This window comes from Melanotaenia boesemani, chromosome 3 (genome assembly GCF_017639745.1).
Source record: "Melanotaenia boesemani isolate fMelBoe1 chromosome 3, fMelBoe1.pri, whole genome shotgun sequence".
NCBI lineage: Eukaryota > Metazoa > Chordata > Actinopteri > Atheriniformes > Melanotaeniidae > Melanotaenia > Melanotaenia boesemani.
In genome coordinates, this window is record NC_055684.1 from 14,705,743 (window position 1) to 14,731,278 (window position 25,536).

At 38.8% G+C, this 25,536-nt stretch overlaps 2 protein-coding genes and 2 non-coding genes across 5 annotated transcripts; all 4 read left to right on the forward strand.

Annotated features, from left to right (window-relative positions):
• The first annotated feature begins 1,497 nt into the window (after nt 1-1,497).
• On the forward strand, nt 1,498-9,603 carry chmp4ba (charged multivesicular body protein 4Ba). Of its 2 annotated transcripts, none has more exons than XM_041979107.1 (5): nt 1,498-1,865; nt 6,084-6,261; nt 6,707-6,821; nt 7,018-7,144; nt 7,220-9,603. In XM_041979107.1, exons 1-5 carry the CDS (start codon nt 1,682-1,684, stop codon nt 7,264-7,266), a joined length of 651 nt encoding a protein of 216 aa, XP_041835041.1. In that variant the 5' UTR covers nt 1,498-1,681; the 3' UTR covers nt 7,267-9,603. The 2 variants fall into 2 exon arrangements, with proteins under 2 accessions (XP_041835041.1, XP_041835037.1); XM_041979103.1 differs by having other exon boundaries at nt 1,500-1,865; nt 7,236-9,603.
• Nucleotides 9,604-12,441: 2,838 nt separating this feature from the next.
• On the forward strand, nt 12,442-23,882 carry ahcy (adenosylhomocysteinase). Its single transcript, XM_041978986.1, has 11 exons — nt 12,442-12,587; nt 14,465-14,655; nt 16,628-16,703; nt 17,804-17,956; nt 19,446-19,558; nt 19,754-19,961; nt 20,339-20,426; nt 20,506-20,623; nt 21,166-21,288; nt 21,382-21,453; nt 22,792-23,882. Exons 1-11 carry the CDS (start codon nt 12,560-12,562, stop codon nt 22,921-22,923), a joined length of 1,302 nt encoding a protein of 433 aa, XP_041834920.1. The 5' UTR covers nt 12,442-12,559; the 3' UTR covers nt 22,924-23,882.
• On the forward strand, nt 19,152-19,283 carry LOC121637598. Its single transcript, XR_006009904.1, has one exon. It is a non-coding gene; the product is annotated as a small nucleolar RNA SNORA17 (small nucleolar RNA).
• Nucleotides 20,707-20,843, forward strand: LOC121637599. Its single transcript, XR_006009905.1, has one exon. It is a non-coding gene; the product is annotated as a small nucleolar RNA SNORA17 (small nucleolar RNA).
• Nucleotides 23,883-25,536: the final 1,654 nt, after the last annotated feature.

Genomic DNA, 25,536 nt, shown 5'->3' on the forward strand with positions numbered 1-25,536 from the left:
CCTAATACTATCATAATCAGCACCACATTTATAAAATCATTATAGTCTACACATTACGCAGTGGCAAACACTGAATTTTCTTAGTCGGGTATTTTGTTGGTACAGGGGACACGGTCCTTCATAAGCTGTCTTGCTGATATCAAATATAGTGGGGAGGAGGTCATTGCTAGTTTTGCTATAGCCTGGGCTCCAGTGAGTCCTTTAGCGGCTGGTTACACAGAAAGTTTACCCCTGTACAACTAAATTCACAAGATTGGGTCGAAGAGAGTGGAAATGACCCCTGCCTGACCCACCAACATGTCTTATTTTATACCTGTAGCTAGCAAAAATAATTTCACACAAAACTATCAATGAAATAACCACATTTACATATATAATTTTGTTTTAAAGTTTTTTTAATGTTTTTTTTTACATCCTTGTGGTTGCTAAGCAGTTGCTAGACTGAATCCTGGTATAGCAACACCAAACTACCGCCTGGAGCTACCCCTGCTTCAAACTACTGACCAATTACTGCAAGATGTTCCTCCTACTAGAACTCATTGGGCCCAATCCAGTGTCATATCAGAAATCAACTGGGTTCACAAGTTCAGGACTTCATAGTGTTTAGTGAGCAATATGAAGGACATTGGTTAACTCTGACACAGTTAACAAGGCGCTAAATATTCCTGCAACATTGGCTACGTTGCAAGAATGTCAAAATGGTAAAGTTTTTTAAACATTCTGGTAACGTTCACCGAAGCTTACAGATAATCTTAGGACAACCCTCTCCAAACCTTTGTTTCCCTTACATGCCTGCCTGAATGGAAATCACAGTTCACTTCCTCAAGTGCTGCACTGCTGCCAAACCCAGGCAGATAACCATGTCCCTTCATTTAAGTATAAGAACCTTAAATTAAAAAAAGAAAAAAAAAGTTGTGAAATAAAAGTATAACTGTAAAATGAAAATTTAACAATATATGTTAACTTGGTAATACATAATAAACGTTTCACATAATTAAAAACCCAATTGTGAAAAAAGAATAATAAATAAATAAATAAATAAATAAAAGTGTTAATAATGTAATGAATGAACATGTAAAAGAGTAAAATATAATAAATATATAAAAGTGTAATTAAATAAAAGAAATACCATTATGAAATAAAAGTCATTAAATAAATACATTACCCATTGAAGAATGCACATCTATTTTGTATTTATTTTATTTTATTTCATTTACATTTTATTTATTTATTTATTTATTTATGTAACTATGAAAACCAACATATATCCCAAACTCCGTATTGAACTTTAGTTAACATACACAGTAAGATCACTTATTTTATGGTCTCTGCTTTAATACGCTGTTACTTCCTAATAAAATTAATAAATGTTTATCAAAGCATGTCAGAAACAGCTTATGACGATAACAGAAGTTTATAGCTGTGAAATCCCCCTGCTGTGAGGTCACCACGTCTGAGTCACGTTTTACCACTTACGTAATGACATCACGAGGCCTGTGTGAAAAGGCGGAAGAAGAGACAAAAACAACGGCAGCAGGAATAGTAGCAGCCCTCTGGCTCGGCGACGATAGTTTAAGAGAGAGACGTCGGAGTAATTTAACAATTACCTGTTCGCTTTTACACACTACTGGGGGATTTTGTTTGGTTTGAACTGTAGTTATTGTTTACACTGAATAACAAAATGTCGCTGTTTGGTAAGATATTCGGTGGCGGGGGTAAGGGTGGTAAGGCGCCGACACCCCAGGATGCGATTCAGCGACTCAGGGAGACGGAAGAAATGTTGGCCAAAAAACAGGAGTTTTTAGAGAAGAAAATCGAACACGAGCTCCTGACAGCAAAGAAGAATGGCACGAAAAACAAACGAGGTGAGGAAAAGCTTCTGAACTGTCGTTTTTATCTGGTTACACTAACTGTATGTTGGTTAGCTAGCCTCAGGCTAAGTAAGGACTAGGGAAGTTGGCTGCCTACCTGAACTCGTCTGTCCACACGGTCACGGGACTCGTTTTAATACAATTAATATATCCCATAGATGTTATTATGCATAAATAATACGCAAGGATATAGTTTAGAGCAATTGAAACTGATATAATAAATAACTTGGTAGCAACAGTAACTCAAAGGTGTTGTACGTAAACACACCTCTTAAACGTATCACTTGATGTCATATTATTTCTTTTTTTTTTCGTTTTGATAATTGCTGACATTGTCCATTAGTAATGTATGCAATTGTAAAGGTGTTTCTAATCCCCCCCCCCCCCCCCCCCCCCCCCCAAAAAAAAAAAGTTTTTACAAGAGTTTTTGTTGTTGTTTTCAACTTAATCTACATTACAACGTGATGCCGTTTTCTGCTGTTTTGGAGAAATGTTTGCTTGGGAATACTTTTGTAAAACACGTACTCCTTTTCGTAATAATCAAACGGGCGACTATTATTTTTATTCCATGAAAATTTGTGGGATTGTAGTAAGAAACCACTAAATTTTAACAAGAGTATACATTTCTTTCAAATACTTTTCTACACTTTCTAACTCTTTCATTGAGGGAAATATTAAAATAATTTAATCCAGGTTTGTTGATAGAGCTTTTTTTTTCCTGTTCTAGTGAAATGGCATGTTAGGTTGGGCATGTTAGGCGTCTTCACAGTGACATTTTTGTGCCTGATTAGATTTGTCATTCAGAGAAACCTGAGAAGACAAACAAGTCTCTCTCTTCAGCGTAGCACAAATAAAAGGAGGACTTAAAATGTTTGAGTACTGTCAGGTGTCTGGCTGTAAAAATTTAATTTATATGGCACAAATTACCAGTTGATTCATTGCGTGCAATATCAAAATTACAAAAGAATACTTGGACTGCAATAACAGCTATAGACTTTTTTTTAATTTTTATTTTACTGCAAACATTTTGACATGAACTAATAAGATGGGGCTTGATCCCACTTAGAGGAAGTTCTATTTGTGTTCATATTTCACAACTTCCCAGCAGTCACGGGTGCAGAAGTGGACTGCAGCCATTAGTATTACACCTAAACTTAACACCATATATTGAAGTTGAGAGATTATACGTTGTATGGTAAGAACAATATTCACCAAGATTACATTACATTATTGTGCAGATCCAGATTGAATTGGGCCAGCAATTTTTTTAGTTGGGGTTACAGGAAGCTCTGCAACCACAGCTAAAAATCATACCATACCACTCATACCACAGCTTCTCTAATCTCATACTAATGTATAACCATGTAGTTTTTAAAGTTCTACTCCAAACTTGCTTTTGTTTCCAGCTATGAAACCTGATTTTCAACATAGTTCTTTATTCACACGTCCATGTATTCATCTAACTGTGGGGCTAGATGAAGACAAGATACAGATGACAATTAACAGTACATTTCCAGCATACTTAACCTGTCATGATTACTGCATCTGCATAATTACCCCCAAACCAACATCAGTACCCCCCCATTTCCACTGCCACCACATACTTCCACTTTTTTAGGTTCAGGTATTTCAAGAAGAACTTCTAGATCTGTTCAGACTATTTTACTTGGGTTTTTCCTCCAAGCCAGATACAGCAAAGCTCTTAAGACGAGGATGATGATTCAGAGATGGAGATGTAGTAGTAGAAGCTACTTTTAGCATGCTGTATATATGGAACGTTTTCCATCTTCATTTTGTTTTGTTTATAAAAGCCAAGAACCAAATTTAACACTGTCATTAAAATTAACAGGGACATTTAAATTAATTGCAAATGTTTTTATTAAGTTTGGTATTGTGATGTTGTACCTTACACTTAAAAAATATATTGTCCTGTCCTCCCACTGGGGTTATAAAATTGGTCCTAAAAAGAGCCTAGCTGATGGCAGAAATAGAAATTTGCATTTTCAAAGTGGTTGTGTGATATGAGTAGTAGGCTCTGCAACCTGCATAATCTGATCATGATTCCTGTAATATCACATAATGATATTTGCAGGATGGGACTTGTTCTGGCTGCTGGTATAATCTGATAACACTGAAACTGTCAGCTGCCGTCTGGCTCCTGGTGGAGCAGACCAACCACAAAGTATAGTGTTGAAGGTGTGTTTGTGTGTGTGTCTTGCTCAGAGAGAGAGAGAGATTATTGCTTTTCTTGAATACAAACCATGTGTCATTGAATGGCAAGCCAACCATAGAAATGTGCTGAACGACTGCTGAAACGTTTTGATGTGACATGTTATGCATCAAAAGCTGCAAACACTTCTTTAGTCTTTCTCCAAAAGAGAAAACCACTCATAAGAGGAAGGTTTTAATTTATCGGAATGTTGCATTAAAATAATAGCAGAAACTAAAAATTACGTTATCAAAGTGGTTGCAAGATGTTAACACAACAGGGTGCTTAAAGTGATGTTTTGCTGTTCAGTGAGGCTGTCCTCACACAACGTTAGCACAGAGACGGACCACCAGTTTAAAGTGGAAGCAAAGCAGCACCTGATGGTACTATAATGTTGCACGTATTAAGTCATAAATCAAAATATTGAAATGTTGAGCTGATTAGATTTTGTTGACTGGCATTTCTTTCTGTGTGAGACTGGAAGGTGTGATGTTTGTGTATTGAAACTGACCCCACTGTCAGTGTTTTTCGGCATAAACTGTTTAAATAAGTGAAGGAATAAAAGTCTATGGCTTCCTATTTGTAAAAGTTTTATTGCACCTACAAAAATATTTTAGATTTCACTTCACCTTGATTCACTGCTTTCCTTCCACTGGGTGGAGACGGGCTGAGAGGAGAGGATGCAAGATAAACATTACAGACCAGAACTTTCAGCTCCAGAGCTGCAGAGTGTCTGAATCATACTAACAGCAGCCTGTTTCCACTAAACCTTGCACAGCAATGAATATCCTCATTTGATCCAGCTTTTTGTGACAAATCCAGACTCTAAAGTGAAACTACAACCCATACTCTTGTTTCCCTGCTCCTATGACTCAGCAGGTTCAGCTCAGTTTCACTGAATGTAGCATCAAACAGGAATTACCAGTAATGCTGTTTACACAAACCAATCACATATTTCAACCCACATAAGGGGCAGTCTTTAACCTCCATGCTAGTCGAGCAGCTGCTTCTAGATTTCCAAAAATTTTGCTCTCGAAGTAAGTTTTTTATGAGATTAAACAAACCTTTAACAGTCTGGATGAAACATGATGTGTCTGCATTCAGATTTGGCTTAGATGGGATTTAATCAGATCTTCATCAGGGCAACAATAGAACATGGCTACAATTCAGTGAAAAGTGAGGTTGTTTATGTGATGGTTGCTGATGTGATTTTGGGGAGAGACAGATGCCTTACAGATGCTGTAACTCCTGTTTAAATTTGTAATCATGAAGCAAAAATGAACAATGTGCTGTCATTTAAATCAAGCCCATTGTTGGTGTGTGTATGTGTTTTTTTTTTACTTTCCCTGTCTTTGTATTTATATTTTCTTCACCAGTAAAAATCAATAAAAATCTTTCTAAACAACAGTGGTGCTGTGAGAAGCAGTCTTTCTACAGTGGAAAATGTACCTGTTTGTTTCTCTTAAAAACTTGAACGTCCGCTTTTTAAAAACTGCTTTACCTCTAAAAAGACTTTTATAAAAGTATTAAAAGTAACACCCAGTGTTATTTTTATTAGGAGAAAACTAGAATTCAAAATTAATGAAATACATTTAGAGGCTTTTATAGTAGGATGCTGTATTTAAAGATAGATCATCTGGAAGTAATCTTTTAAACCTCATCTGGCTGAAGAGGAATCAGATCTGTGATCATTAATTTTATACCAAGATATTTGTTTAAGTCTCTACTTTTGTATTTGTAGTTATGTTCTCTGTTATTATACTGTGGTTTCTCATTTCTCTTGTAAATTATTTTTGTTATGTTAATGTGTTTGGGTTTAGATTAAGATTAAATTGAAAATGAAATTATATTAAATCTGGTACAAATACAGTATATAAATGGCAGAGTGCAGAAACTAATTACCCAAGAGGTACCCATTATAATGCTTTACATATATCAATACGGTGTGTTTGTGCTGTAAGACCTCCTGAAACTGATTTTATTCCTCTGCTGTCTCCATCCAGCGGCTCTACAGGCCTTGAAAAGGAAAAAGCGCTACGAGAAGCAGCTCACGCAGATTGATGGGACGTTATCCACCATCGAGTTCCAGAGGGAGGCTTTAGAAAACGCCAACACTAACACAGAAGTGCTCAAAAACATGGGCTTTGCAGCTAAAGCTATGAAGGCTGCGCATGAAAACATGTAAGCTGTGTGTTGGAGACGGTTGCAGTAAACGTCTGGTTGTTTACATTTTACTGAGGTTTTTCTGGTGTACTTGATTTTCTGTACTAACTTGTAATTTCCAAATTAGGGCGGATCTTATTACTGCGTTTCTTCATCTTTCTTATTGCCATAGCTAGTTTTATATGTTCTACATGTTTCTTACAGTGTAGTATGTTGTTTTACGGGAGTTTATATTTTTTCTTTGAGTCATCTTTAATTTCCTGTGGCTTTAATTTTTGTATACTGAGTGTTTTAATCCTTGTGTTCCCTTTTAATATTCTTTGTTTATCCTTTGTGGATTGTAAAATTTCCTCTCTTCTTTTACTCTTCTAGTGCACCTTACAGTCCATTATTGTTCATGCTCAGACATGTTTGTGTTTATTTTTTGTTTTATGTTGCATCTCTCTGTTTCCCCATTTCAAAGGGATATTGACAAAGTAGATGATCTGATGGCAGATATCACAGAACAACAGGAGGTGGCCCAGGAAATCTCAGATGTCATCTCCAGACCAGTCGGCTTTGGGGAAGACTATGATGAGGTGAGAATAAAGAAAACATGGCGGCCACAGAAATGGTGTGAAGCCCGAGGCTAGGGTGGAACGGTTTCTTATAAGAGCACATCAACCTAATTTGAACAATTAGAAGGAACTACTGATAGTACCTAGTTGAAATGTACATCTATGTGTCACAAAAAAAAAACTGACTTGGTAAAATAATTTCCTTGTGTGTGCTCAGGATGAGCTTTTGGCTGAGCTGGAGGATCTGGAACAGGAAGAGCTGGACAAAAATCTTTTGGAAATCGAAGGAAAAGAAGATGTACCTCTACCCAGCGTACCATCAACATCACTTCCATCGAGACCAGGTACATTGTGGACTCACATATATGGAACAAATTCAGTCTAAAAACAACAACATGAACATTAAATGTCCTGCTTTGTTCCTGTTTGTTTCAGCCAAGAAGAAGGTGGAGGAAGACGAGGATGAAATGGCGGACCTCGAGGCCTGGGCAGCTAACTGAGCTAGCACACCCTGCTAGCTAGCTGTCAGCCCTCTGCTGTCTGTCTCTGTTACCGTACTAGTTCCAGACATCTTGGAAGACAGACGGGGACTCCAGGCTGCGGCATGCTGCTCTGTCTTAAAGCCTTCATCTCAATGTCTAACCATACCCCCAACTGATAGTGTGCACTTGTGCACATGTTTACTGACTTAAATGAAACAAATCCAGGCTTTTTTTCTTCAAAATGACTTTCTTTGCTCCAGCTGTGCACTCCTCTGTATCTTAAGGGTCAAACGTGAAAGAAAATGTCACTCCTAATAGCCTGCGGTTATGCCGTTAAAATTCTCTGTACGAAACAGAGCATGAGCATGTAAGTGCATACTGCCAGGAAAGGGCGTATGGAGGAACAGGACGAGGCTTGTGTTTGGAAGAATGTGAAGAATCAACAGACGAGTGCAGGAAACGACAAAAAGAAAAGGAAGAAAAGACGGCCATTTTTCTGCGTTGCCATCTATCTGCTTTGCTACAGACGTTGCGACAACCCATCTTTGCTAAATCCCAAAAACCTGAAAAAAATAAATTCTAAATATGTAGGACTTTTTCCTTCAGATGTCGTGTCAAATTACTAAATGAAGACATTCTGTTTATGTGGAAAAAAAATCTAGTCAAATCTGCTGCTGAAGTTTCCATCAAAAAATTTAAGTTGCTTATCAGGATGAATTTACTAATAAAAAAAACAGGGTGGGGGAATTTCAAACATGAATGTGAAATCCCTTTTTAGTTTGGATGTCAAGGAGTCACTTGATACAATGTGAGGATTTGTTTTCTTTTATAAGTGCTGATCACTTTCTTTAGATGGTGGAGTTGCTTTGATTTGAGGGATTAACTGTAAATCTGGATTTTTTCCACCTGCAGTTTGTTGAGCTCAGACCTGCTGAACTGAAGATGCTTATTAAGAAATCTCTGAACTTTCTTCTCACTAATATAAGATGCAAAATTATTTAAATGGTTAAGGATAAGGACATTATTATCAATCATCTCATCAATACGTCCATGCATTTGTCATGTTTTCACAGCTATAAATCAGGTGTACACAATCGCTTCTTTAAGCTTGCACCAGTTTATCAAAGTTGGTGTTTACATTAATCTCATTGCGTGCATCAGCATGTTGGTCCTGTAGACTGCAGGTTGGGGTCTTTAGGCATCAGACACGCTCACGCTTCTTTCCCAAATGCATTTCTGGTTGGGATCTGAGAAGTTTGAAGGTCAATCTGTTGCCTTGTCCTGCTCCTCAGATCAGTCCTGAGCAGTTTTTGAGAGGACACACCAAAATACTAGGACTTCTTGTTTGCCCCCAACAGAGCATTGAGATGATCATTGCCTGTCGATGGTTTTGAAGTCGCAGTAGATGTTTAAATATATGACTAAATCACTCCATCTCAATGCACTGATCATTTCAGTGCAGATAAAAATAAAATATATAAATATTTCCCTAAAATAAAAGGCATGTTAGACGAATTTGTCCACAAGACACACATGCAACAGAATTATTCTTCTCTAGTAAGAATCAGTAGATGTTTTTTTTTTTTTCTAATTTATTGTCAATTCTATAATAAAATTGTTCTTTTATATTTAGCTCAAACAATCAGCTGGTTATAGCAGCATGGCTGCTAGCAGGCACATTACAACACTTTGGGGGGCTTCTCCCCAAACTAGAAATAACTCGTGCCTGAAACCTTCAGCGCCTTGCTTGTCTGTGATTTAACAATGGCAAAATGTGAGAAAATCCTACACGAGTGTGTGTGTGTTTTCAGCCTTTTAGGAAAGCTGCTGTGCGTGAAGATAAAATTTAAGGTGGTTTTGTGAACTTCAGCTATTTACCTGTAAATTGCTTGAAGCACATTGGGTGTGTGGGATTTTTTTTTTTTTTTTAACCTGTTGATCTTCCTGATAAAATCATCAGTTTCTGCTCGCTGCACTTCCCTCCACCTGTTAGCACACGGGTCTGAATGGCAGGATCGGGGTTGAATGTAAATCAGTTGTGATTTTACCTTAAACATGACTTTGATAAAGGTACAGTTTTAACACTTGACCCCGATCCTTACATTTATAAACATAAGCTTCCATACTTTTTTATATTTACCTCAGATATTCATGTGATTTTTTTCTGGCTGTGTAGAACTTCGGCTACAGTGTGATCTGTAGCTGGCTCTGCTCAGAGCTGTAGGAAGAGTTGGACATTGGAGACTTTCATGTGGCAGCCTTCTGCCTTCCTGCTGTGGGGTTGTATACAGTTTATCTAAATAAAGTTGGGATTCAAAGCACATGTTGGCATTGTTGCATCTGTTGATAAAGAAATGTTTCCCTTTCAGGGCTTTTCCAATCAACTGCTTAGTGTTAGGAGCTGCTTGGTGTTCTCAACTCACTTTTCTTCTGATCATGTTGAATCTGAGTTGTCTTCAGTACTGTGCAAAAAAGCCTTGAAAGACCTCTATTTTTATCTTTTAATTAATTAATTTGTCGGTTTTTTGGGGGGCTCTTAAGAACCCAGACTTTTTTCTGTTCTTTCAAAGTTGTCCTCAGCATCAGTTCTTTGGGCTTTCTGGAGGCCTTGCAGAGTTTTTCTTTGCTAATTTTTCCATCCAATTCAACACATTTTAGAGAATTATTGTTCCTATGAACCATTAAAGAATAAAACAAAAAGGCACCTAATTCAATGGATGAACCAGTGTTGTGTCTACGCACAACAGAGAGCCTATAAAAACCCATTTTAAGTAGTATTTTTAGACACTTACTGCTTTAAAAATTACAGATTTTGCTCCCTTTTCTGTAGTTTCATTAATAGAAAATGCACATGTTACACAAACAGACAAAAATTATACTTTTGAAGCAACAATGTGATTCCCAAAGAGCTATAAGCTGCAAACTTGGCATATTTAAGCGTGGTGTGCAGCGTGTCCTTAAAGTAATTTGACTTTAAGGACACACTTTACTGTACCAAGAACATACACGTAACATGTAATAGCAATGTTAAAAGAAGTTGAACCGGCAAAACTGCATTTTCACTGATGCTCAGTACTATAGATACATACAGTACATACTAGAATAGCTCTAATTCTGTCACTTTAGAAGAAGCACTTGTTTTGGATATCACCACCTAAGCATCATTTGAGGAAACTTGGAAGTTTTGACCAGGATTTGTCCTTTGATTTACACATTAAACAAGTCTGCAGATCAAATCAAAAAGCAATGCTGAAAAGCTGGTCCCTGCATTTATTACATCCAGGTTGCACTAAAACAATGTCATTTTTGCCAGGTGTCTTAACTATTTCCTGCAAAAGTGGCTTCTTGTAACATCTATATCTATATATCTCATACTAAGGGTCCAAATAGCCCCTTCCTATATTAAATATCTTGTTGTTCCTCATCACCCCACAAGAGCTGTTTGCTCTCAGAGTGCAGCCTTGTTCCCAGATTTTCCTGAACTGGAACAAGAGGATGCTTGTTTATGAGACCAATCTAAAATATATACATTCATCCTTTTTCTATACCTGCTTATTCCACTGCAGGTTCGCAGGGTGGCTGGAGTCTATCCCAGCGACTATTAAGCAGGGTACATCTGGGACAGGTCACCAGTCAAATCAAAGGGTCAGTAGAGACAAACACTCATGCTCACTCACTCCAACACAGAATTTAGAAATACCAACTCAACATCATGTTTTTGGACTGAGAGGAAGCTGGAGTACCTAGAAAGAACCCACACATGCTAAATATTTTATTTATTTTATTTTTTAAACTGTTGTCTTTACATCATACTGACAAGTTTTGTCTTGATGATCATTAAGTTATATTTTGTTTCTAAATGTTTTGTCCTGTAAAGTACTTTGGGCTGCTTTATGTAACCAAAGCTGAAGTTTAAGTTGAAAGATTAACCCTCACTGTGAAGACGCCTTTGGTCTAAGTATATTAGTTTCTCTAGTTTCTAGGTGGGACCATGTTTTGCCTGTTTCTGTATCACATAGTTTTTCTCATTCTTTTTCCTCTTTTTCAGTAGTACATATAACTTGAATTCTCTTTTAGAAACTATATATATATTTATATACGTGTGTGTGTGTGTGTTTTTTTTTCTTCTTCTTCTTTCTTTTTTCAAGGTCAGAAGCTGTTTACCAAACTCAAGCCAAGTCTTGAGATTCCTGGGCAGACTGAAATATGCTCCTAAATTAGCTGTAGCATAGTATTACTACTTGTGGGATCAGGTTAAACTCTGACCATGTGGCCCTTTGAATCAAACTTTTCTTCTTTTTATCAGAAAACACGTCATGAAAACTTTAGGCAAGTTCATTAGTTTGAATGCAAAAGCCGTTTTATACTTATCAACAAATAGGTGTAATTTTTTTATACACTTCAATGGAGCTACACTGACAAAGAAAAAATTTTTTAGACTCAATGCACTGTAATGCAAGAACAGAATAAGTAAATGTAAACATATGTTGTGGTGTGCTTTTAATTGCATTGTATGGGTTAAACCATTGTAAATATTTTGTAATGTCACCGGAAGTGCTCGTCACCCTACACAGCTGCGGTGATTATAAAATGGGAGTGTCCAATAAACCCAGTGTTGGGGATTATGTTTGATCAATGAAAACGTGTCTGGATGTGTCCTTATTCCTCCGTTGGTGATTCATGTAAAACGGCCTCGGTATGCTTGCGGACCGCTGAGTGGAGTTCTGTCAACATTAAATAAAATCAATTAATTCTCAGCCTATTAAGTGTTACCTACTGATTCATATTTTCCTGTTTGTGCAGAGTACTTTGCTCCTCTTTACAGAGGAAAACCTTGCTCTAGAATTCATTTTAGTAAACACTCCTCAGCTGATGAAGATTGTTATGTGATGCAAGTACTTGCGTAACCTACAATTTCTTATTCAACCAAATTTGCAGAGCAAAACTATCATTTGGCAACACCGACAGAGTCCGGATACAACTTGCTCCAACCAAACGCTCAACGCACCCACTAACCTACAATTCAAGTTATGATTGGCCAACCCTTCTGTGTGTTATCCAATCATTTCCTTCATTTGTGGGGCGGAAGCTGCTGTAGCCAATAGGAATCCAGAGTAAACCCGGGTTCGAGCTTCCCTGTCGTGTAAACTCGTTTGAATTAAGCTTCGACGATAAAAACCGAGCCGTCATGTGTCTGTCCCTCCCTCTCTCCCTCCGTCCGTCGGCCAGGCTGCAGCGGCACTCAACCTCCCCGGAACAAAACACAAGAAAACAACCATGTCTGAGAAACTTCCCTACAAAGTTGGTCAGTGTCAGTATTTGCAAATATCGCTGTGTGGATCAGTTACTTTTCTTTTACATGTGGTGGTTTGCTAGCAAGGCTGCTGTGAAGCGTATGGAAATGTGCATGACGGTAACAGAATTAGCCTAAAGCTAACCGCGCAACGAAACAAATACAAATATCCGGTAGGGACATATTTGTTGAATGTTTGTAGCTTTTTCCAGGCCCGGTTGTTGCTAGCGTAAACTTGTTAGCATATGTAATAAATGGGAAAACCTAGTAATTATTCATTCACAAGCCACATGAGATGAATTTTTATCTCTGTTCAGTCGCTGCAACACGCATTTTGTAGATTTTTAAGCTATTCACCATTTCACGCTTTTGATTTAATTCGGAGAATGAATCGCCACTAACTGTCGTGTTTGCGCTCAGCATGGGCTACTCGGCGAACTCAAACTTCAGTCAAAGCGTTTGGGGCATGTAGTTCACTAGTAAACCCAACTGCGTAATGCCCCACTACTCTTTCATTGTTTGTAAACTCAGTTTCCCGTGATGTCTTGCGCTTCACCGCCAGTTTGTACATGAGTGACAAGAACAGGCAGAGATTGAGGCGAACTGTGTGTCGCTGCCACGGTGTGGTATCACACGTGGTCCATCTTTGGCGCTGATCTGAGAGTTGAATACTTTTGATTAATTTTTCTCGTTGGGAAGTTTTTCGATTAGAAGATAACTCTCTGGTCCAACACTTGAGATGTCTTTATTGGCCTTTAATGGTGGAGAAACAATGGAAGAATGTTCTTTTATTCACTTACATGACATCTAACGTTAAATTTACTCAAATACAAACAAAAAGTTACGAGTTTCCAGGAGATGCATAAGTGGGAACTGTGTATAATAAACGTTATTTAAAGGTATTTAGTTGATGTTTGAAGCACAACCTGCTGTACGTGTGAAGCAGAAGTTGCACAACCGAATAATCCTGGGGCAAAGTCTGCACATAGTCTCAGGATTATCAAGAGGTCAAGAGTCAAACTCAGTTAGTGGATCTGTTAAGTTTTAACATGTTAATTCATGCAGTGTTATCCATTTATTACAAGTACTGAAGCAGGTGCAATATATTGTATTTCAACGAGGTTGGCGGAGATTAAGATTAAACATATTGCCCTGACAGGCTTTATGTAGGGTCTCCGATCCATATTCATACTTTGTACATTAGGCTTTCAAGTCCAGTTATTGAAAAGTTCTCCCCTCTCAATTAAAGAACAATAATGATTAAAAAAGAAAAAGACAGCAGCAACACCAGCTGTTGTAAAATGAAAGAAGTCACTGTGTTGACTTAGTGCTGACAGCCCAAATCTGTTTAGCCACAGCTGTCGTCCTGTAGTTTTTCTCACTGCAGCATGGAGGATTTCATAGAAAGAAGTAGTTATACACTCTCAGTTGATATGACAGACTATTGCAAACAGTGGTAAAAATCATTTGAGTGTATAATTGAATTCGTCTTATGACATGAAACCCGGGCCATTCAAAGTTTCCTTATAATTACTTCAAAAATGCCGACGGGGATTATTGCCATTAGTTGAACAAATGGGGATTTGTGATCTCAGAGCACTGTGGTTCTCTTCTGAAGATTACCCTTTAAAAATGCTAGGAGGAAATACAAATAGGTTAAACATATATTATTTGAAACCCCACATTTTAATTTGTCCTATGATCGAAACATGACTGTGTAACAAGAATTAATCGTGTTAATTAAATGTGAAACACTTTACTACACAAAGTACAAATATCAACAGGATTTAAAAAAATCTGTATGTATATAAGAAACATGGGGAAATTGCAGGAACAAGAATGCTTTTGAACCCTTTTGACCTCCTGCTGTCTCTCTGCTGCTCTTCTAGCTGACATCAGCCTGGCTGAATGGGGACGTAAGGCCATCGATATCGCGGAGAATGAGATGCCCGGCCTCATGAAGATGAGGGAGATGTACAGTCAGTCCAAGCCTCTGAAGGGCGCCCGCATCGCCGGCTGCCTCCACATGACCCTGCAGACCGCCGTGCTCATCGAGACCCTTACGGCCCTCGGAGCTGAGGTGACATTTATTTGCTGTTTATTTGAACCGAGCCATGTGGCTCTTTAGGCGAGCATTTCTTTAGCAATGTTGACACATGCCTCTGCGGACTGAGTTATACAAAAGCTGAAGTATTGGATCAGAGTGGATGGAGATGCTATGTTACTGGCTCATGTGTTGGTATTGAATGAGTGAGCAAGCACGAGTTAATGGAAAAGCTCAAAGTTTAACATTAGAGAGTGTCTGAAAATATTTGAGCATTGGGAGTTAAACATGGTGGTGGTTGGGGGGGGGGGGGGGGGGGGGGGGGAATTGGGGGTTTATCATAGATCTACTTCCAAATCCTCAGTTAATCTTTGTGGCATTTATGTGGAGATTTCAGTCAAATTGCCGTATTTATTGTTCAAACACTACTCTGAGTACACTGTTAGCTGTGCAGACATTGATAGTACTTACTGAGGACGTGTTTATTGATCCTTCCATTGGTACAAACTGAGTGGGGGATTTTCTCTTCCCCCTCTGTTTCTCAAGGCTGACGTGTTCTGTTATCGTGTTGGTTTAATCTGTCTGACTAGGACTGGTCTCGTCCTGCAGGAACCTGCACTCTGAAAGCCAGCAGAGAACAAATGGCAGCTTGCTTTCTCAGCAGGGGTTTTCTATTATTGTATACCCAACCAGTTTTACTTTTCCCTTGCCTGTGTTCAGGCTTAAATGACTTTTAGCCTTGAAGGGACTTTGCATTACGTGATCCAATAACAGATTAGCATCTAAGCCACTTTCACATCCAGCCAGACAAAAAGCAGATTTACTTTCCATAATTTGTTTTAACTTGCAGCAGATGATGCTGCACAGTAGATGGCAGCACTGAGTTACACACATAAAATTATTAACACTGAAACAATTTAAAATAGCAGATCTTTTTTCTTTTTTATTCATTCAATACTGACGCATGAGCCAGTAACATAACATCTCCATTCACTCTTATTCAGTACTTCAGCCTTTGTATAACTTATCTGGTAGATGTTGATGTCCAGTTGGGACCAAACAGTGCAGAATCCCATGCATTGTCCCTTAAAGATTAACTATATATTTGTTTTCTGATACCCTCTGCCCTGTTTTAAGTTAAACTAAAAGAGCAGTGACATTTTCAATATAAATATAACCTTGAAGGAAATGGAAAATATCAAAAGAAAATGCGAGAAAATGATCAGCAAATTTAACTTTTAATGCATCGAATTCAGTTCAGTTCTCTCCATAAATTTACTTTGTTGCGAATGAATACAATTCATTGCTTATTATGTGAATGCCCCTTGAGGCGTTACAGCCCAGCTCTTCGTGGTGCAGCTGTGTCATAAGGTGGAAGACAGACTGGTGGTGGTCTGCACTGAGACTCTACAGCACACCGAGGACTTGGACTGATTTGTCACCATCCACAGTTAAACACAAGAAATGCTACTCCTGTAGGAATCACCCAGATTTATAGCAGCTATAACCAGTGGAACTCAAACTGGGCCTGAAACCTGATTACATTTCTCCTCTACTGATATGACTCATTGAAATTTTGATTTAGTTCAGATTTTCACAGTTACGCGGTCCCTCTGCAGGTGTAAATCCTGTCAGTACTAAAACTGTAATTTACACATTGATTTAAAATCAGGTCAGTGGAGAAAATTATCTGTGTACATTTTGAAGTTGATAATTTGTTCAAATAAGCCCTGACTGTTTTTTTAGATTATTCTCAAAGTCAAATTTTAATTTTCAATGTAGATTTTCACTACTTTCCAGCCCCTACACTGCTGCTTGTTGACATGGATGTTGCTGCGCTGCTTGATACTGAACAATCAGACATTGTTCTTTCTTCCTCCAAATGGCAAAATATTAAAATCACAGCTTATTAGAAAAGCTACATTTGAAATAAAATTGTTTTAAAACCCTGAAACTCCACAAAAAGTCAGTAAAATTTTCTTTCCTTGCCTTTTCTTTTCATCCACAGGTTCAGTGGTCGAGTTGTAATATTTTCTCCACTCAGGATCACGCTGCATCTGCCATCGCCAAGTCTGGCATTCCAGGTACCACATACCTCCCCTGGATCAGTTTTCTGATGCTGGTCTGTTTTCACACATGAACACCAGGGATTTTTGGGAGCAAGTCTGGAAACTTGGTTGGTGTGGTCTTTTTCCACTGTTGCTGTTGACACAGAGGGTTTCTGCTGGAGATGTGCTCCTTGTTGTATTACTATGAGTATTCAATGTTATCTGTATGCACACTGCCTGTCCAAAAAGTAAGGAAAAAAATCATCACCTGGATTTAACTAAGCAAATAGGTACGAGTGCTCCCTTCAGATAATTACTGCATGGAGGATTGTTTCAGCTGGAAACAAATAATTTAACCACAACTGATGCAGTGAGTAGCTTTTCATTTCTCAAACAGCCATGAGGGAAGACGTGTCCTGTGGTTGTGGAAAGATGTATATCTGTTTCAGAATGATCGTGAAAAAGACTTCAGTTTGCATGGCATGTCCATAGTCAAAGATCACAATGGCAGCATTTATCAAACTCAGATTAATAGTCCAGATCTTAATCCCATTGAGAAAGGCTGAAGAAGACTGCAGTGGTCCATCTCTCCCATCATCACTACAAGATCTTGGACAAAAAAAATAACACAACTCTAGGTGGAAATAAATGTAATGACTTAGCAGAAACTTAAGAAATGATACCACGGTGACTGTGTGCTGCAATCAAAGCTAGAGGCGGTCCAACGACTTTTAGTTTGGATGGGTAGCATATCCACAACAGCAGGGAGAGAACCGAAAGCAGCATTCATATCGGCAGAGAGGACAATCCAGCACACACATGCTCATGTAGATCGTGATATCAAATGATCCAGAATATTTTTAATGACACATTCATACATTATCACACCCGCTGACGTTCTAGAGATTTTACTAGGGATGGAACATCTCTAGAACATTTCCTAACTCCAGTACATGTGCATGAACAGAAGTTCCCACAAGTTATTCCCAAAATCAGCACTAATAATTACATCCATGCTCATGTCTCTCAGACAGTTTTCTGGTCTGCTGTTTATGGTTTAGGCTGAATTCATTTAAAGGAATAACATGTTTTCGACTGACTACAAAGAGAAGAAATGAGTAAACATGTCTCAACAGTGTATGCGTGGAAGGGTGAGACGGATGAGGAGTACGTGTGGTGCATCGAACAGACTCTGTACTTCAAAGATGGCCAGCCCCTCAACATGATCCTGGATGACGGCGGCGACCTCACCAACCTGGTCCACCAGAAGTACCCGAAACTCCTGGCAGGTTGGACACGTTTTCACTGTTTACCATTAACAGACATGTACTGATTTATGTTTTTAAATCTGATTGGCTGTCTGCCTAAATTTACTAGGTGACCAGTGCAGTCGTTTAATTTTTTTTTAATTTTTTTTATTTTAAATGGGTAAAATCTTATTTTAGATTAATTAGTTAATAATTCAGCTTCTCTCAAAAAGACATTGATATGTTCACTAGCTTGTCGTTTGGTGTTGTCACGTCATCTGCTGAACACAGGGAGCGTCGATCCTTCACATTTTGATCTGAATAAATGAGTAGAGGTAGTGGAGCACTTCATTTCCCAGCGTGGGGGGTTAACAGCACACAGGATTTAAGTGTTTGTACTACATGGACATCGACTCATTTACAGAATAAAAATATAAAACCCAGTTTGATTTTAAGACTCTTTAGACAGCTTGCATGCTGCTTGTGTGAGATAACAGCCAAAGCAGTGACGATTATGCTAAAAATAAGTAGGAAAAAGCAAACAGCCCCCTATTTAAACCTTTCTTGAACAAAGAAAATGTTTTTAAAGAAATTCTCTGTGGCATCCTGAAGAGAATTCTTTAGCTAAGAAGAGATGAGCCTGAAGTTTCACACTTTGTAAGAAAACTTAATTCTCTGGTGTCTGCAGTATAATTGGCTGTTTTTGATTTGGCCTTTTAATATTTCACGTTTTTAAAAAACTTTGCCTTGTTTGGTTGTTTTGTGCTAAAAAAAATCATAATACCAACCTCACATGTGATTTTAGTTTTATTCAAACTATTAACACACTGGACCTAAAATCACACAAATGATAAAATCTGAGGAGGAAAGTTTTTTTTTCTTTTGGTGTGTGTGTGTGTGTGTGTGTGTGTGTGTGTGTGTGTGTGTGTGTGTGTGTGTGTGTGTGTGTGTGTGTGTGTGTAAAAACCACAAACATTTTTATAACTTAGCATGCCAGTATAAATGGCTATTTTTAAAAAACTTGAGTACAAATTTAGTGGACAACAAAGTTACAATTATTTACATTTCAGGCAACGTCTCAAACGTTTTTGTGCAATTATTTACAAAGTGGCAGACGAGCATCAATGCAACAGCTGTCAGACATGAGTGAGAGAGAGTCTGTGATTATTAAACGGGATGTACAAACGGTGAAAACGCCTCTAGCTTGATATGAAGTGCATGTCTTGGAAGTGCATTAAATGCCCCTTGAGGCGTTGCAGCCCAACTGCTGGTGTTGCAGCTGTGTCATAAGGTGGCAGAGAGAGACTGGTGGCGGTCTGCACCGAGACTCTACAATAGAGGACTTGGAGTGATTCTCACCACCAACATTTGGACATGCGAGTGTATTTCTCATCATAAGGCTTTGCACTGTTGGCTGCTTGGATTATTTCTTTCCCTCCACCGTTTCTGCTGTGAAAGCATTGAAATATTTTTGTGGCTGCTCAATGGAGAGAGAAAATCCTTTTATATATTTTCATGTTTTTATTTTCAGGTATCCGTGGGGTGTCAGAGGAGACCACAACGGGTGTCCACAACCTGTACAAGATGATGAAAAAGGGGGAGCTCAAGATCCCCGCTATCAATGTCAACGACTCTGTCACCAAGGTAACCAGTCTCTAAATTTTAAATCCTCTTAAACTGCATCCTGCCTCTGGAATTGTCTTAATGTGGACACTAATGGCACCAAACAAGGCATAAACAGAGCTGTGCTGTTTTAAATGCAGCTAAGTTTAACATCTACCCCTCTCATTTTTGAAGTCTGGGGATATTTTGTTTAATTTGTATCCTTCCCATCTGCAGAGCAAGTTTGACAACCTCTACGGCTGCAGGGAGAGCCTGATCGATGGCATCAAGCGAGCCACGGATGTCATGATTGCCGGTAAAGTTGCTGTGGTTGCAGGTTACGGTGACGTGGGTAAGGGCTGCGTCCAGGCTCTGCGAGGATTTGGCGCCCGCGTCATTGTCACAGAGATTGACCCCATTAACGCCCTGCAGGCTGCCATGGAGGGTAGGCAATGAATTCAATTCAGATCATTTAAAGTCCCAACTAAAGTCATCTTAATTCTCTTTAAGAGAAACCAAACTTCCCTTTTGTTTAACCCAGTTAAATAAAATTTATTTTAACACAAATGTTTTTAATTTTACAGTATTTCATGACTGTTAAAATGGGAGATAATTTTGAACCAGAAGCAGAAACAGGCTTCATGAAAGTGGTTCATCTGAACTTGAAATTTAGGATACAGACTTGAAACTGTGGCATATTGTACAAACGTGTCTTGATTTACTAATTTTAACACTTCCTCAACAGGTTGAAGTAGCTGCAAACTAAAATTTTAATCCAAAGTAAAGCTATAACATAAAAACTCCACCTTTACGCTCTTAAAGGTTACGAAGTAACCACCATGGATGAGGCTTGTAAGGAGGGAAACATCTTTGTCACCACCACCGGCTGTGAAGACATCATCCTGGGACAGTAAGTCATGGCTGTCCTCTGAACTCTCTCCTCATGCACCAGTAGCAAGTAGTTAACTGTTACACGTCTTTACCTTTAGCCACTTTGAGTGCATGAAAGACGACGCTATCGTTTGCAACATCGGACACTTTGACTGTGAGATCGACATGGCCTGGCTCAACAAAAATGCTGCAGAGAAGATTAATGTTAAACCTCAGGTAAGAAACGACCGAACGCCTCTCTATGGCTGCATCTCTCATCACAGTCACGCTCCAGCTACTTTTTAAAAAACCAAACATTTAATGCCCCTTGAGGCGTTGCAGCCCAACCATTTGTGTTGCAGCTGTGTCATAAGGTGGCAAAGAGAGACTGATGGTGGTCTGCACTGAGACTCTATAACACTCGGAGGACTCGGAGTGATTTGTCACCATCAACAGTTAAACCCGTTTTCCTCTTGACTCATCCTTAGCACTAACTTTCTGTTTTACAAGAGTAAGGTGTCCCTTTTTTTATTTGGGGATCAAGTTGTGGATATAAAAGCTGGTTGTATGACCAATAAAACTTGATTCCCAAATGAATTGGGTGGAACAAGCGTGAAGGGGGAGTAAAACCTCTATGTGCATACTAAACGGCATATATCTGTAAATGGAAAACAGAAGACTTGGGCAACACTACAAAGGAAGCATGGCAACTGTTAAATGTTGCTGAAAGTAAACCACTAAGATCTAAATCTACACCACTCTCTCACACACTTCTTTAGGTTGATCGCTACCGTATGAAGAACGGCCGTCACATCATCGTCCTGGCAGAAGGCAGACTGGTCAACCTCGGTTGCGCCATGGGTCACCCATCGTTCGTTATGAGCAACTCCTTTACCAATCAGGTACCGTGAGACAGACGAGAGCAAAAACTGGAAAGATGGATGATGTTAACATGTCCATATGTCTGCATTCAGTCTGCTTGTCCTCATCTGTAGGTGCTGGCTCAGATTGAGTTGTGGACAAACACAGAGAAATACCCCTTGGGAGTCTACTTCCTACCCAAAAAGGTGAGAGAATCTCAGTACCACATTGCATCACATCAACTCGAGCGTACACTGGTAGAAATCGGTTTCGGATTCAATGCTCTTGATTTGAGTTTTAATAAAGTATTTTTAAAAATACTTTATTAAAACTCAAATCAAGATAATTCAAAATAATTAATCTATTTCTTCTGCGCTAAAAGACGAACCAACATGATGCAAATTAATCAGCAGGTTATTGTAAATTTCTAACTTAATTTTATGCTGTAAAAGCTCTGAAATGTTTAAATTTTTATTAATAAATAATATAAACGTACAGATATTTGATGCTGTTTTCATGAGTTTCATGTGCTGTTTTTCTCCAAATGTAAACTATTAGAAAAAATCAAAGTAGTGGTTCCCATCCTATTTCCCTTGTGGACCTCCTTCATGCAAATACTAAAAAGCCGTGGACCCCCTGCCCCATCCCGGGCTGAAACCAGGCTTGGTTTTATGGTTTTAAAAGTGAGATCGAGCCAAAGTTAAATTGTCAACATATAGCATTACTCTTTTTTATTTTTTTTTTAAATATATAGAATAGGGACAAAGTGTGGACATAAATCACAATGGCTCTGAATGTTCAAAGCCTCCCAGGTTGGGAACCTCTGACCTACATTATATACAGTGATGACTGGACCATGTTAGTTTGTAAGCAAATTATCTGATTAGAACAGTGTGTGCATCTGTTATCGTGAAGCCTAACCTGCTCTGTAGCAAGTTGAGTTTTTAGCACGTTGCCGTGGTGATGCACACGGATAAGATGTAAACCAACTCCATTATGCTAAAAGGAGGGAATCCACAACTGGCTCTGAAAAAACCTCCCTAAGCCACCAATTCTGCTTCGTAGCCCATGTCTCTGTTATTAAGAGTAACATTGTGCCCAACACGGATTTTAAACATTTGTAAGCTTAACTTTTTCATTGGACTTTTATTGGCTGCAGCATTTGACTTGTAACATGTTTTCTTTCCACAGTAAATATTAGAAATGTTACATGTCACCCAAGTAAGCCATGAATTTTGAACCTGAGCCTTTTATTACATGAAGTGGATTCTGCTGGGTAATGCTTTTATAGGGGACGCTGCTGTACAAATTCTGGAATAGAAAAGAGCCTAAAGCCTAAAGAGCCTCAAGAGGCAAAGAACACACTTAAGTACAGCAAAGGATATTATGAACAACACACAGCTCTAAAAATTTGTGGAGGCCAATTATTGTCATTCTGTTGGTCAAAGATCCAACTTCTTCTTTTTGTGTGTGTTTCTTTTGGCTTAAATTTGCAAAATCCAACATCCTCTGACAAGAATCTTGCTCTTATTTTGTCTCTGTAGTTGGATGAGCAGGTGGCAGCTGCCCATCTGGACAAACTGGGGGTGAAACTCACCAAGCTGACAGAGAAGCAGGCCAAGTACCTGGGCCTGCCCTCCGAGGGGCCCTTCAAACCGGACCACTATCGCTACTGAGCTCCCAGTTAGCCTGGAGAAGAAGAGGAGTGTTTTTCTGTAGCTGGGATTGGTTGGTGGAGCATTCAAGAGTTCAGTCAGGTTGCATTCTGCTTGGTTTAGGATGACAAAATCTCAACTATTCATGGATACAGAAACAGTTTTCTGTTCTCCATTAAACTACCTTTTTATATCAAATGGTGAAGAAATTTCCTCTCATTAAGTCGGGCACTGATTCCTCCGTAGATAAAACTTCTTATGCCAACCAGATGGAGTGAATAGCTCCTGCTTAATACAAACGCTCCCCACAAACCCAAAGATTCTGCTGTAGCCTAAAGTTTGTGAACAATTGGGGTGCACACAAAAAGTACAGTTTTCCTTTGCTTAAATAAGCACTATATGAAATGTCTGTCCCATCACATTTCCTCATGTCACACCGTCATCTGCAGCTGTCGCTCCTTTTTCCCATCAAAACTCTTCTGAAACACCAAGTGTTACTGTGGCTGTCAAAGAGAGTTCCTCTTGTCATTTGTGTCATTCCCTCTCCATTTACGGAATAACAAAAACCCTATCACCTGTCTATCTAAAAACAACTCTTTCTTGGATGAAGGGTGATGGAACATTTTTCTACTGGAGGCAAACTGAGTGCCCAGCAGCTTTACTCCAGTGTATTTACATTACTTTGCTTTCTGTTGGCACTTAAAAACTGTGACATGACAGGTGTGTCCATTAATAAGAGTACAGACATGCGCTGCTGCCAAAGTAACCACCAAAGCCTGTGGTGTTCTAGGTCTTATTCTTTTTCTTTGACATTGTGATTTGATGTGATCTGACTCTGAGGGCCCAAATATTTGCATCATCCTTCCACTCAAATTCTTTTCTTTACTCTGATGTTCAATGTTGTAATTCTGGCTGTAAAAAAATCAGGGTGGTCTCAGTTCTCAACGGTTAAAGCTCGATGTACCAAGTTCAGCTCCTCACAAATGGTAGATTGGTGTTGAAACTGACCTGTGTGATAAGTGAATAAAAACAAAAAAAAATGAAAAAACAAAAGTTGACTCTTGATTGTTCCTTTCAATCTATATGTAATTGAAATCGACTTAAAGGTGCAGCATGTAACAAAATCAAAAGGTCAAATACTAAAATTTAATATCACAAAAAACTTGATTAGTATCTTAATCACTTTACTAAAATGAACCATTTATATCTACTTCCTGTTGGTCCACCAACAAGGCAGCTGCCATGCCACCATTTTTACTACGGTGTCTCTGAATGGACAAACAACTGAGAGAAGCGATAACCCTTTAAACTTTAATAGTTTGATAGGTGCTACAGCACCGTTTGGGATGGGCTCATAGAAGAAATCTATACATGTACAACATTTTGAAGTAGTTACCTGGAGTGAAGTCATCACCACACCTGAGGCCACTGGATCCACCGGCAGAAAACGAGCAATGCTCAGCATTTAGCGCAGAGTGGGGATCTCAATGAAAAACAGGTTCTTTTTCTGTTTTGAAATCATTGGTGGACTTCTTAAAACATGATTATGCTAAAACCTGAATCAAATCTTGTTTATGTTCCCTTGGGTATGTCCATTTCAAACGCTGCCCTTTTTTTTCCTTTTTTGTTAGCAAGGTTCTTAGCCAGTACATCCACTAGAGCTTGAGCCTTTGTAAGACCTGGTCAGGGACAACAGATGAAAACTAAATCTGGCTCATTTACAGAAGTGTTTTTAATAATATGCTCTGGCCCTGACAAATATGTAAAATAATGAAATGGAGGGGAGTCCAGAGTTCACCTCCAAGTTCTGACGTCAGTATTGCACAGTAGCAAACATGGAGATGGTGAAGACGACAGACACAAAAGTAGGCAGTGCAGTAGTCAGTAGTCTGCGGCCATTAACTTCTTCTTTGTTCTTGTGGCTCATCGCACATCAGCTTAGTTGTGCAACACTTAAACAGAAGTCCACATCCAGAAGCACGTCCTCTGATTCAGGTCAGTAAAATGAAGGCATGATAACTCAGTTTTCTGTTTTTTCATTTTGCAGCATGTTTTCTAAAGCAGATACACTTCATCTTCCTCGACCTGTAAATAAAGAGATTAAATCTAACTAGTAATGTGCACAAATCAACCTTTTGGATGAACAGTAAACTGGCTGTTTTTCCCATGTTTCCAAAAATTAGCAACATAAATGTGGAGCGTAAGACTGTCCAGATTTTTCTGATGGATGTCGTCTATCTGAAAGATTCAAGATCATCCACTGTACTGGTCCCCTCAGGCACCAGTCTGAGCTTCATTATAAAACTGAATTAGCTGACAGAACACAGACCAGATGTCAAAGCAGCAACTCAGATGTAGGTTTAAGGACTTGATCTCATTTTTGTTTACAGAACTGCTCTGCTGATCAGATTAACATGAATGCTGGGGGGGATATTGGGGTCAGTGGAGCTTGAGCCTCTGCACTCAAATATCATATTGTAAGACCTCAGAAATAACCTGAGTTATTGAGGACCAGATCACCCATATGCACACTGTAATGGACAGAAAGAACACCTTGATGCACAAAGTCAGATTAATGCCAAGTTAAAGACTTATGGATGAATTTAGTAAAGCCAACAAGCATCTCACACCATA